The sequence below is a fragment of the Sciurus carolinensis genome, chromosome 15, assembly GCF_902686445.1.
Source record: "Sciurus carolinensis chromosome 15, mSciCar1.2, whole genome shotgun sequence".
NCBI lineage: Eukaryota > Metazoa > Chordata > Mammalia > Rodentia > Sciuridae > Sciurus > Sciurus carolinensis.
The window spans coordinates 2,868,786-2,883,011 of NC_062227.1; the positions used below are offsets into that span (position 1 = coordinate 2,868,786).

Here is a 14,226-nt window from a genome sequence, read left to right on the forward strand (position 1 = left end):
GGGTGTGTCTCAGTGGTTGAGCGCCCTGGGTTCAATCCCTGGTACCAAACAACAACAACCACCGGGTGCACCTCCCTCCAGACCCTGAAGAACAAGGCAAGTCGTGGCGCCCACCCTGCGCGGCAAGCGCTTTTCAAGGCAAAGTCCAGATGGGAGGCTGTGTAGACGAGGGAGGTTCATTTCATGTCCCGCGTCATTAAAAGACGGTTCGGAGGCTACCTGTCGCCTCCAGCGAGCGGAGAGGCAGGCCGAAGCGTGAAACCGGAACCTGTGCCGGGGTTCGGGCTGAAGAGGGGCTGGCAGGCGTCAGTCGCCTGCAGACTTCCACAGTCGTGTCCCGAGCCCGCCTACCCGCCGGCCTGCAGCTCTGGGTGCCCAGAGCCCGGCTCCAGCCTCCTCTAGCGGGGCCGCAGGAAGCGGCGGGGGCGGGAGCCCTTAGTCCGCCCCGACCGCCCCACTTGTAAATCTCTGCAGCCCCACCACCTGCCGGGTCGGCTCCCGCACCGGGTCGCTCAGCTGTCCCCGCGCCTTCTCCCCCGGGACCGCGCGGGGCGAGGCGCGGCGAGCGCGGGCCGGGGCGGGGGCCGGGCGGCGGCCATTGGCCCGGGCGGCCGGGCGGGGCGGGGGTGGGGACAGCGGAGGGCCCTGTCCCGGGCGCGCGCCGCGGGCCGCAGTCGTCGCCGCTTCCGAGAGCAGCTCCGCCAGCACAGACCGCGCCCGCCATGAGGGAGATCGTGCACATCCAGGCGGGCCAGTGCGGGAACCAGATCGGCACCAAGGTGGGCCCGGCGGCCTCGGCGGCCTGCGGGTGGGCAGCGCGGCCCGGCCGTGTCCCTGCCCGGCGCCCGTCGGTGCTCGGAGCCGGGACGGCCGGGCGCGGGACCCCGGGAGCCGGGAGGGCGGGCCGCGGGCGGTGTCCGCGTCGGGGACCCTCCTCGCCCGGACCCCGGGCCCGGAGAGACGGCCCGCGGCGCAGACGCGGGGATCCGGCCCCGAGGTGGCCCCGGGGGCGCGGGTGGGGCACTGCGGCTGCGGTGCTGACTGTCGGTTCCCCTGCCGCGCCCTTCCCAAGTTTTGGGAAGTGATCAGCGACGAACATGGGATTGACCCGGCCGGAGGCTACGTGGGTGACTCGGCGCTGCAACTGGAGAGAATCAACGTCTACTACAATGAGTCATCCTGTGAGTAGCGCTGGGCCGGGCTTTCCCGGCCCGACCCGCCTTCCCCGGCCGGACCCGCCATCCCCGGCCGGACCCCGCCATCCCATGCAGGACCCCGCCATCCCCGGCCGGACCCCCGCCTTCCCATGCAGGACCCCGCCATCCTGGGCGGGACCCCGCCATCCCATGCAGGACCCCGCCATCCCCGGCAGGACCCCCGCCTTCCCATGCAGGACCCCGCCATCCTGGGCGGGACCCCGCCATCCCGGGCCGGACCCCCGCCATCCCCTGCCGGACCCCCGCCTTCCCATGCAGGACCCCCTCCATCCCCTGCCGGACCCCCGCCTTCCCATGCAGGACCCCCGCCATCCCCGGCCGGACCCCCGCCTTCCCATGCAGGACCCCGCCATCCCGGGCCGGCCCCCCCACCCCCACCCCGCCATCCCCTGCAGGACCCCACCATCCCCGGCCGGACCCCCGCCTTCCCATGCAGGACCCCGCCATCCCCTGCCGGACCCCCGCCTTCCCATGCAGGACCCCCGCCATCCCGGGCGGGACCCCCGCCATCCTCTGCAGGACCCCGCCATCCCCTGCCGGACCCCCGCCTTCCCATGCAGGACCCCCGCCATCCCCGGCCGGACCCCCGCCTTCCCATGCAGGACCCCGCCATCCCGGGCCGGCCCCCCCACCCCCACCCCGCTATCCCCTGCAGGACCCCACCATCCCCTGCCGGACCCCCGCCTTCCCATGCAGGACCCCCGCCATCCCGGGCGGGACCCCCGCCTTCCCATGCAGGACCCCCGCCATCCCGGATGGGACCCCGCCATCCGGGGCCGGACCTCCCCACCCCCACCCCGCCGTCCCCTGCAGGACCCCGCCATCCTGGGCTGGACCCCCGCCATCCCCTGCAGGACCCCTCCATCTCCCTCCCTTACGGGCCCAGACCCCGGGCGAGGCCGCTTGCTCGGGAAACATTCCCGCAGGATGTAGCAGGATGCCGGCCACTCCCTCGCTCCCCCTGGGGCGGGAAATCCGCCGTCGGTTTATTCAAACTGCGGGTTCCGCCTATCCCAAGGGGCTGAGCTTTCGAACCCAACCCCGACCACCCACTCCCTGTTTGAAATCAACTCAGGGGGTCCTGGCCCGCCTCTCCTTAGATCTTTTAATGGTGGAAGGAAACAGCAGAGTAGAATACATAAGCGGATTCTTGAGAAAATGTGACCTTTTTTGTTGTTGTTGTTTAAAATTTATCTTTTATTGGGTACTCTTGGCTAAAACTTTGAAAAAAACACTCTCTTAAATGACTTTTCTACTCCTTTGCCGAACTTCAAAAAAGATTTTACACTCCCTTTTAGCTGAAATACAACTTCTGGGTAACTAGTGGAGGAGTTTAGTAAAATTAAATAAAATCCAAGCCGTGATTTATCCAAGACTGGCAATGATTTTGGAATAGCATTATTCCCATCCTGGATGTATTCACATATACAGAGTTACCACGTGTATACATTATTTCTACAACAGTTTTTATCATAAAACTGCTACATGCCCTTCCCAAAACAACAAAACCCAGAACCCTGAAAGAACACCCAGAAAATGACAGTCACTCCCCTGGCAGAGCATGGCTGGAGCCCAGGGGTTGAAGACCAGCCTGGCCAGCACACAAAACATGTCACAGAGAGGCGCACTGCTGTCGGTGGTTTGGAGTCACCCGACTCTGGAGTCACTTCCTTTGTGCACGCAGAGCTGGGAAGAGCATTATACATGAATCACTGGCTTCTGTTCATTTAAGCAGCCACCACAATAGGTCTGGAACACCAGGCCTAGACGATGGAATTTCTAGGTGGCACTAGAAAATTCCAGCGTGCACTGCACTCCCGTTAACACTATGCACAGCTTGGTTACCTCTCTTCCTCAAGCTGCGTGCGTGCTTGCGGAGCAGGGCAGTTCCTATTTGGGATCATATTAACCCATCCTCACAGGGAACAGTGTCTTGCCCAGTTGTTAATGAATGTGCTGACAAATAGAAAGGCTACACTATTCATAAATGAGAGTGTCCCTGGGGACACAGAGCCAGTGAGAGGGGGCCTTTCTGGAAGGAAGTGTTCAGACTGGAACCTGGGTATGCGTACGTGTGAATCAGGCAGGAACCAAAAAGTGGAGTATCACAGCGACATGGCAGTTTGCCGCCATGGAGGCAGTTTATTTCCATGAAGCTAAAAAGTAAAATTGCCCAACAGGAAAGAGGTGTCAGGACGAACTGGAAAATGCAGTAGGCAGGAAGGAGTTGGGAGGGGAGATCAGCCTTCTCATCCTGCCTCTTCCTGGGCTCGGTCCCCACCCCAGTTAGGTGAAGCTAGCTGGTTGCAGTGGTACACAGGGTAGTGCCCACAGCAGCTGGCTAGTCCCAGCTTCGCAGGAGGGTCACTCAAGCCCAGGAGATGGAGACCAGTCCAGGCAATAGAGTGAAACCCCATCTCAAAAAACAGAAAATCCTTTTCTGTGATTCGAAGAAAGTCACAATACCCAAAGTCACTAGTGTCTGTTTTAAGCAGCTCTTGTGGGGGGTAGGGGATCGGCATACTCTAGATAACTTGAAGTAACTCATAGGTGGGCATCTTTCTCCTCCAGCTCAGAAATACGTGCCCAGGGCCGCCCTGGTGGACTTGGAGCCTGGCACCATGGACAGTGTGAGGTCCGGACCCTTTGGGCAGCTCTTCCGGCCTGATAACTTCATCTTCGGTAGGTTCCATCTTGCTTTCTTCTTTCCTTTTCTCTCATTTTATCGTATGTGTGTGTGTGTGGTGCTGGGGATGGGACTTAGGGCCTTGCACATGCTAGTCAAGAGCTCTACCACTGAGTTTTATCTCCAGCTTATCTTCTTAAAAAAAAAAAAAAAAAACCCAAATGAGTTACGTACAAGACTGAAAACATCACATGGCGTAGACAAGTCTGGCATGAACTTCAGCAGTCTTGCCTGGCCCCTGTCCAGGGAGCCACTTTTAAATCTGGATTTTCCTTTAGGGAAGTAACCTCCGTCTCTAAGTGAAATGCTTGAACTGACAGTTCTTGTTTGAGAAACAAAACCCAGGAGACAATTTTACACATTAGTTTCTTTCTCCCTTTCATCATAAAGCCATTTCTCTATTTGTTTAGGGTAACTTATTGGTCATTTTAGCTTCAATGTGTTTTTACTACATTTCTTTTTCCATCACTTATAAACACTTGTGCTGTTTGCTTTATAAAGATTGACAGCATATGAGTTGTGCTTTATCAGAACTGAGTAAATCCTTTTTTTCCTCCTTTTTCCACCTACCCAGTGATGATAGACCCTATCTCTGCAGACTCCTAAAGAAAGTGATATAACATTAAATGAAGTGTTATTTCAGGTAGAGCCTACAACTGGGGTAGCAGGCTTGGAAATGTCCCATTGGACAATATTAACGTTAGATACTATATATAATTTCTATTATATCTCAAAATTACCACTTTATTGTGTGAGGAATGTGCCTAGAAGGAAAAAAATATTGCTAATCCACAGAAATGCCTCAATCAATAAACAAACATACTTCTAGTATAGCTTTGAGTGTCCCTTACCTGAAATGCTTGGGGCCTGAAGGAGTTCAGATCTAGGTTTTTTTGTTTTGTTTTTCTTTTTGATTTTGGGATAGTTGCAATTACTTAATTAGACATCTTTGGGATGGGACCCAAGTCTGAGCACAGCATTCATATGTGTTCCTTATACACAGAGCCTGCAGGTAATTTTGTACACTGTCTTTAGTGTGTCTGCACTGCGGCCATCCCATGAGGTCAGGTGTAGAATTTTCCACTTGCAATGTCATTACTATCAGCTCTAAAAAGGTCTTCCTCCTGACTTGAAGGTACTGTGGTAGAGAAATTGGTACATGGTTGCAATCTGCATTGCAGCCCGTCCTCGAAACTGGCAGGTGGAGATAGTTTAACTGAGGGCAACAGGTAATCCTGTCTTGCAAACTCCTGCAGAGGAACAGTGGTGGAAAACTCTCCAGGGTTCCTGGTGAGGCCAGGTAGCTGCACCTGAGCTCAGGTGAAAGCATAAACAAGCCACTTAAAGTGTAGACCCAAGCCAGGGGGCGCACGCCTGTGACCTCAGCCACCAGGGAGGCAGAGGCAGGAGGAGACTGGGTTCCTGGCCAGCCCGGGTCACTTAGCAGGACCCTGTCCCAAGAAAGTAAAAAGGGTTGGGGGTGTAGCTCAGTGGTTAGCCCTTGTCACCCATGCCCGAGGCCCTGAGTTTGATCCCCCGCACCACAAAAACGAAAAGATGAAAAACTCCAAAATAAAACATTAAGAGCTCCAAATGTAGTTGTATTTCTAAGAAAAAAACAAAACCAAAAACTACTCAGGACATGGTGACAGTAAGACTGAGAGGCAGAGGGTTACAACAGTGTGAGGGTTGAAGTCTTAGCTCCTTCACTCGCCCCGTCTCCTTGGGCTTGCTGCTTAGCTCCTTGGTGCTGTGACTTCCTTATCCCCAGGTGTGATGACTCGTGCTTAGTGAGACGTAAGGATTAAAGGAAGGAGTCTCGATAACTCAGCAACAGCCCAGGGACACAAGGATGGGTCTTTGTTCTCTCTTACCGGCTGAGACATTTTAAGATACCCAAAAACATTTGATGAATTTTGTGGTGTGTTCCTGATGTGTGGAAAACAAAGACCTCTATGTAGCGGCAGGAGAAACTTCTATTACATAAGGATTATCTACCAGAAACCCATACGTCATACTCCCCAGAGAAACCTTAGAAGTATTCCCAACAAAATCAGGTGTAAGGAAAATGCATCCATTGTTTTTACTTTCACTTCTGAAGGATCTAGTGAGTGCACAGAAACCCGGAAAGAGACAAAAATTATGCAAAGGAAAACACAAAAAAATTTATGGATTCACAGATTGGTTCTCTTGGAGTTTCCAGATGGCCTATCACTGAAAAATAACCTGCACTTGTGTAAGTTCAGCGAGACAGTCAGTCACAAGATAAAAATAGGCTGGGCTGGGTGGCACATGCTGTGATCCTAGCGACTGAGGAGGCTGAGGCAGGAGGATTGCAAGTTCGAGGCCAGACTCAGCATCTTAGCAAGACCGTGACTCAAAATGGATAAGGACTGAGGGTGGGTAGTTCAGTGCGGAGCACCCCGGGTTCAATCCCCAGTACCAAACCAACCAACCCCCGAAACCCAGGTCCCTCCAGCATGCAGTGCCTGCGCGCCCCCTAGTGGTGGCTAGAGCACTTGCTCACTTGCCCTGCCACCAGGTGGCGACCGTCTCGGTCCAGCTTCAAACCTGACTCGATGACATCGACGTGCTACCCTCCGCGTGGGCACTTGCCCTGAACAGGCCGCCCTGGGTGACTGCAGAGCGTCCACAGGGCGCGTGGGGCCTGGGTGACCCGCAGCGGCCCTCCTGGACCGTCCTGGCCCCGCGCCGTGTGGCCGGAGCACGGGGAGCCTCCCTCGCCGCGCCGCAGCTCCTCCGGGACCCGAGCGGGACTGAGCGCGCGCCCAGCGTGGCCCGGACCCGGTCAGCGGAAGGCCTGCGCCGGCCCCTGCCAGAGCGGGTCACCGCCCACCGCGGACCCCGCGGGAAGGCCGTTCATCGCTGCAGCTTCGCCGATGGGAGACGATTCCTTTGAAATTCGAAAATGCAGAGAATGTGTGTGCTTATCCTTCCAACTACTGAAGGGATCAAAAAGATCAGGAACAAATCAAGTCACACCTTTATGACGACCGCCTAGTTTTCCAGGTGTCCCCGCAAGACTTCAAACGCGTTAGAAATGGCGTTTGCTCCAGAGCTGCTTTCGCCTCTTTGCTTCTTTGTGGGACACGTGGGCCCCTCCTGCCTTCCCCCTGGGGGCTGGGAACTGGACCCAGAGCCCGCTAGTGCTCCACCGCCCAGCTCTCCCCAGCAAATCCCTGCTTTTGATTTAGAATAGTTTAAGTTTTAAGTACTAATTTTGAAAAAGTGCACAGTTTTAACTAAGAATTGTGACTTCCTTTAAATAAATGCACTTATTTTGGTGAATATAACCCATGATGGAGAATGAAGAGGTATTAGAATATACTAACCTACTGTATTGTTTAACGGCTGAATATTTGGAGTGCGATCTCCAAGTAACAAGGAGGCAGAATTGTTTGTGAAGTGTAGACCTGCATCCCTCTTTGTTTACAGCGTACCTTTTCAGTCAGAGTTGGCAAACTAAAATAAACCAGTGTGGGGTGCAGCTCAGGGGTAGGGGGCGTGCTGAGTGTAGGAGGGACCCTGAGTTTCATCCCCAGCACCCCAAAAATAAATAAAACACACCAGCGCCATTCCATTTTCAGGTGCAGTTTGAAATGGTTTAAGAAACTTGCACTGGTAACAAATGCATAATTTTGAAAGTGAAAGAGTCGAGTTTCCCACAACATGGTTACACTTTAAAAAACTCTTTCCTAATGAATTGCTGGTTGCATAGCCGTCCTTCCAATTAACTTGTGGGAAGAAGAGGAAGCAGCAGAGAATGGCAATCTCTTTTCGTAACTGCAACTCCTCCTTCCAGATTCAGGGCTAGCTAGGCGGGCAGGGAGGGCTCCATCGCCCAGTGCAAGCTGGGGATGAACCAGAGAGTGGACCCCAAGAAAACCCTGAGGACCCGCTGCAGCGTGCCTGCCAAAGCTCAGAGATCACAGCCGTGTGTAATGAGCTGGAGCCACTGATGAATGTCACGGCATATCTGCAGAAGATTTTCAACTTATGACCCCCAAATATTTAACTAGAAACGGCCTGTTGCTATGAGACTGGAAAAATATTTTCAGAAGTTACCAGCTTCCTTCTTTTGTCAGGGGCAGAGAAAACTTCATGGTAGTCATGTGAATGTAGAGGAAACCCAGTAACTGGGGAGAGCTGGAGGAAGGGAGAGTCAAGCTCAGTCACCAGACATTTGAACTTAGAGCAAGAAACTGTCATGAATAGCCACCCACATCTTCAGTTGGGTTCTGCTGTTTTAATGAGATGGTTCCTAGGCTCTGCTGACACTTGCACTCAACGATTCTTATGCAAAGATGTGGTAGTTCTGCCTGAACTCTGAGTACAAGGCTAGCCCCAAGTTCAAGGCTAATCCCAAATAAGAAGCGATCCTGAGGTGAGGTTTGCCCTGAGTGAGGCTAGCCCTGATTTATTCCTCCCAAGGCCCATGTGGGGTCTGACCAGGTGCTGCCTGCTGGGTTGGGTGGGGAGGGGAGGGGACAGGAGTTGGTGGGGGGCTTAGAAGGGACAAGGATCGTTTTCGTCTGTTACTAGAAGGCAGCCAGCCAGGTTCCACTGTGCAGCAGGCTGGATAGAAGGGAGAGTGTCCTTGTCCTAAGAGAGGACAGACTGGGGGTTGTGAAGGACAGAACAAGGGGACAGCCACCTGGGAGGGCTGTGTGAAGCAGTGGGTCGCTCTGGAGCCACAGGCTGCCGTGCCCGTGACCTTGGTGCGTGGGCCAGGCCAGATGGGGAGACAGGAGGGGTGGGGCCCCAGCTCCCGCCCGAGGTCGGTGGGGGAGCTCGGCTCCGGAGGCCCACCAGCTCTGCTCTTGGGAAATGAAATGCACTTCTTAGTACTGAAATGTGTCTTCATCCCAAAATGAAAGCGGTGGGCTCACACCTGCTCCTCACGATACACAAGTGTGTGGCGTAGAAGGGGAGACCCCTCTCCTACCTGGGCCCCGGGGTTATATTCCCAAGGAAGACTGGGGTTTTGTGTGCACATGCATGCACACACGCATAGTTGAGTCTGCGTGTAGGAAATGATGTGATTGTGCAGCCTTCTGGAAAGTTCCTCGCATAGATGGCCACCCCCCATGACAGTCACAGGGCCTTTCCTGTGAATGTGTCATTAGTGATTCCCCATTGATTGAAGACTTTTAACATAATTTCGTTAAAGGCGTGTTTTCATATTTTAATTGCTCATGATTATCACGAATATGTTTTAGTTAAAATGTTATAAGCTATATATATGGTCGAAACTGCCCCCACCCCCAGGAGCCCCATCCTTCAGACAGCCTGGTCATCCAGAGCTTTTGCCGGCTAGCAAGGTACAGTGACTCTATGGTACAGGATTCAAAAGGAAAAGCAGAGTAAGTAGTAAAAGCTTGATTTCCTTCCTTCCCCAAGCTGGTCCCCACATGAGGTTCTTCCCTGAGGCAACCCCAGGCAAGATCTGGTACATTCTTTCAGTTGTTGTTTTAAAAAATATTTTTAATTGTAGATGGACAGAATATCTTTATTTTGTTTAGTTTTTTATGTGTTGCTGGGGATGGAACCCACTGCCTCACGTGTGCCAGGCAAGTGCTCCACCACTGAACCACAGCCCCAGCCCCTTTCAGTTGTATTTTGTGCTCATGCAAGCAGATACAGATTGCACACAGTAGCAGCCAACTGTATACATGGTTTAGTACCTTGCTTTCACTCTCAGCAATGTGTTTTGAAAATCTTTCCATTTCGGAGCTAGATCCTCATTCCTGTTGTGCCCTCTGTATAGATACTGGCGTGGATTTTCTTTTTCTTTTTCTTCTTTTTTTTTTTTCCCGGTTCCAGAAATTGAACCTAGGGGTGCTTAACCTCTAAGCCACATTCCCAGCCCTTTTTATTTTTTATTTAGAGACAGGGCCTTGCTAAGTTGCTGAGACTGGTCTTGAACTTGTGATCCTCCTGCCTCAGCCTCCCATATTGCTGAGATTACAGGCATGTGCCACACACCCAGCTCAGCAAGGATTTAACCAGACCTCTGGTAATAGATTGAATTGTTTCCTTTTTTATTTACTGTTACAGACTACTTCTCAGTAAATATTTGTATGTATTTCATTTTTCTCATGTTCGGGGTTATAAATCTGGAATCACTGAAACATAATGACTGAGTCTAGTGGCTGATTTTTTTTTAGTGCTAGGGATTTAACCCAGGAGTGCTTTACGGAGTGAGCTTAAGTCCCCAGCTCCTCCCCCTCCCCGCTTTTTTTAACTTTTGAAATGGGGCTTAAGTTGCTGAGACTGGCCTGAACTTGCGATGCTCCTGTCCCAGCCTCCTGAGTCACTGGCTATGGGCATGTGCCATCGGGCCTGGCTCGGCCCTGATTTTGATAGCTGTCACTCAGTCGTTCTCCTTTGGGGTTATGTCTCTTGATACCTACAGAAGCTCTGGGGATCAGGCCTCTCCCCAAACTCTCACCAATAGTATCCAGCTTTTTGATCTCTGTCAATTTTATAGGGGAAAAATAGAATGTCCTTGTGTTAATTTGCAATTCTCTTATGAAAAAGGTTGACCATTCCTGCAAATATTTAAGTTATTTTAATTCCCTTTTTTTGTGTGTGAACTGCCTGATTGGAACCTTTGCACGTTTTTCCAGTGGCTGCTGTGGATTTCCTTACTGATTGGTAGAACTCTGTATATCGAAGGAGGGTGTCCTGTGTGACATGAGTCACTAATAGGTCAATACGTTTTAAACTCACCCTGGATGCTGGTGCTCTTCTTGCCTCGCTGACTTCACTGGACACCCGTGGTGGTCCGCACTGACATGCCTACCATAAGCAAGCAAACCCCTGGGTTCAATCCTGAGTACTGTGTGCCGCGAGCACCCATGCACACACACAAAATTACCAGGTCAAGATGGACATGCATTTTAAATGTTTTTTTAATTTTTACTTAGGTGCTGCGGAGTAACTAGGATTATGGGAGTGCCCACCCTGCTGGTCTGAATCTAGGGCCTAGGGTTGTGCACTCCACCACCAAGCTACACCCAAGGTGTAACATTTTGACTTGTCTAAAGAGTCCTGATTTAGGGCTGGGGATGTGGCTCAGTGGTAGTGCTCGCTTAGCATGCAATAAGGTGCTGGGTTGATCCCAGCACCGCAAAAAATAAAGAAAAGGAAAAGACTCATATGCCAGCGAGTGGTTGGTGGGAGCCGGTCCCCTCATCCCTCCGACGTGGGCCAGCCGCGCGCTGTGTGACCGCCGCGGACGCCTTTTCCACGGCCATTTACACAGCGTGCATGATGAGGAGCTGGTCCTCCGGGTGGCCCTGTTGAAGCGCACGCCTCTCTGTGCTCTCTTGCAGGACAGACGGGCGCCGGCAACAACTGGGCCAAGGGCCACTACACCGAGGGCGCGGAGCTGGTGGACGCGGTCCTGGACGTGGTGCGCAAGGAGTGTGAGAACTGCGACTGCCTGCAGGGCTTCCAGCTGACGCACTCGCTGGGCGGCGGCACGGGCTCGGGCATGGGCACGCTGCTCATCAGCAAGATCCGCGAGGAGTACCCCGACCGCATCATGAACACCTTCAGCGTCATGCCGTCGCCCAAGGTGTCGGACACGGTGGTGGAGCCCTACAACGCCACGCTGTCGGTGCACCAGCTGGTGGAGAACACCGACGAGACCTACTGCATCGACAACGAGGCGCTCTACGACATCTGCTTCCGCACCCTCAAGCTGACCACGCCCACCTACGGGGACCTCAACCACCTGGTCTCGGCCACCATGAGCGGGGTCACCACCTCGCTGCGCTTCCCGGGCCAGCTCAACGCCGACCTGCGCAAGCTGGCCGTGAACATGGTGCCCTTCCCGCGCCTGCACTTCTTCATGCCCGGCTTCGCGCCGCTGACCGCCCGGGGCAGCCAGCAGTACCGCGCGCTGACGGTGCCCGAGCTCACCCAGCAGATGTTCGACGCCAAGAACATGATGGCCGCCTGCGACCCGCGCCACGGCCGCTATTTGACAGTGGCCACCGTCTTCCGCGGCCCCATGTCCATGAAGGAGGTGGACGAGCAGATGCTGGCCATCCAGAACAAGAACAGCAGCTACTTCGTGGAGTGGATCCCCAACAACGTCAAGGTGGCCGTGTGCGACATCCCGCCGCGCGGCCTGAAGATGGCCTCCACCTTCATCGGCAACAGCACGGCCATCCAGGAGCTGTTCAAGCGCATCTCCGAGCAGTTCTCAGCCATGTTCCGCCGCAAGGCGTTCCTGCACTGGTTTACGGGCGAGGGCATGGACGAGATGGAGTTCACCGAGGCCGAGAGCAACATGAACGACCTGGTGTCCGAGTACCAGCAGTACCAGGACGCCACTGTCCACGACGGAGAGGAAGCTTTCGAAGATGACGAAGAGGAGGTCAATGAATAAAGGCGCCGCCCCGCCCCACTGCTGCGATAGTGCACGTGTTCTTCCCTTCTTCACCCTGGTGCCCTTGTCTCATGGCTGTGGAGTGGTGGGCTCCTGAGATGTCCCCGCAGGTCCCTGGCCAGTGCAGAGCTGGTAGGTCAGCCGGGATCAATAGCAGGGAATGGTCATCTTACCCACTGGGATCAGCTTAGGGAGATTCTGTGCTGGAGAATTCCAAAGAAACAACTAAGGGGCCATGAAGGGCTAATGGGAAAAAACCTCACCTTCTGCTAGGCGCCCAGCCCCCTCTGAGGACTAGCAGGGGGTTTAGAAACAGGGTGTTTTCATCTTTGTGATGAAACTGAAGCTGTGCAGTGTTGCCTTGTCTGAATATGCAGTATGGAACTTTGAAACCCTCTATTCTTAATAAAACCTAAACGTGTTCCCTTGTGGCTTGCGGCCCTGAGCTCTGCAGTTACTTTGCATGGTCACAATGACAAGGTGAGCCACTGGTCTTTCCCTCGGTGCACCGTCCCTGCTCACTGGAGTACAGTCGAGGGCTTTTTTAAAACCAGAGACTTTAAAGGGTGGCAATCTAATTTTCCTGTACTTGGGAAGTAGTGCAGACATAAATAAAGGCCCTCTGCCTGTCTGTTTCTGCAGTGCTGGGGATGGAACCCGGGGCCTGCCCTCTGCCAATGGGCCCCACTCCCAGCCTCTGCTTTTACAGCCCCCGCTGAGTCCTACAGAATCTCATCTCACCTGTCAGGTTCTGGGCTGTGGGCCCCCAGCCTTCTTGTCAGAGAAGCCACGCAGAGACCCCAGCTCCTCAGAGCTGCAGTTCCTTCCACCAGCATTGCGGCTGTGGGGTTGGGGGTGGAACCAGGCCCAGCTTGGAGGGGGAAGGGCTCTTTCCCCATTTCTTGGTTTCCACGACTTCTATGGAAAATCTTTTTAAAACCAAACCCAGCTGGGCATGGTAGTGCATGCCTTAATTCCAGTGGCTCAGGAGGCAGAGGCAGGAGGATCACAAGTTCAAAGCCAGTCATGGCAACTTGGCAAAACCCTGTCTCAAAATAAAAAAAGGTCTGGGGCGTGGCTCAAGGGTCGAGCACCCCTGGGTTCATCTCCTGAAAAAGAGCCAAACACCACAGGAGCTGAGAGGTGAACTTTGCTAGGGATTGGTGGACCTGCTGTTCACCAGTATTTCTGGTTTACTCTTTTTGACCCTCCTGAGGTTACTGGTGAGTGTGTATGTGACTTTGCTTCAGGCCCAATGAGCATGGGTCACTCACTCCCAGATGGAAGCTTTCCACGCCAGCGCCCACTTGCTGCCTCTGCCTTCCTCCTGGGCAGCTTCCATCCTTCCAACTCATTCATCAAGGTCCCCGAGCACCATGCCGAGCAGAGACCCCTCTATACATTCAGATAGAATGATGAAGCACTGTTTGGAGCCACTGAAAGCCAGCACTACCCACAGCATAACCAGAATGCCCGTGCTCCGTGACCCCAGCCCTTACGTTCAGTAACCTCGCTGTTACACCCGTCTTGGGCAGATGGAAAGTTCATCACTAAACAGCACTGTGACTCGAGGTGTGCACAGCTCTCACCTCTTGTGAGACAGCAGTAATCTCCTACCAGCTCACCACCCACGTCCTGGAAGCACACTTAGTGTTGACTAAGGAGACTAAGATGGCTGTGTGCACCCGAGGTGGGTCAGTTCCACCTTTGCCACACAGGTGACCCTTCCCCTGCCCGCCCCTCCTCATCCACCTGGGCAGGAGGCTGAGTAGCTACTGGAAGCCACACTGGCCAGTCAAGGCCCAGAGCCTCAGAAGACCTTCTCTCACTAACAATGGAGGGAGGGGTGATGTGGGTGCCACGTGACTGATGTCCCCTTGCACACACTTGTCACTTTCCTC

General features: G+C 53.9%; 1 protein-coding gene across 1 annotated transcript; it reads left to right on the forward strand.

Annotated features, from left to right (window-relative positions):
* Positions 1-643: 643 nt before the first annotated feature.
* Tubb6 (tubulin beta 6 class V) lies at positions 644-12,756 on the forward strand. Its single transcript, XM_047526115.1, has 4 exons — positions 644-779; positions 1,073-1,181; positions 3,789-3,899; positions 11,262-12,756. The coding sequence occupies exons 1-4, from the start codon at positions 723-725 to the stop codon at positions 12,323-12,325; spliced, it is 1,341 nt and encodes a 446-aa protein (XP_047382071.1). The 5' UTR covers positions 644-722; the 3' UTR covers positions 12,326-12,756.
* Positions 12,757-14,226: the final 1,470 nt, after the last annotated feature.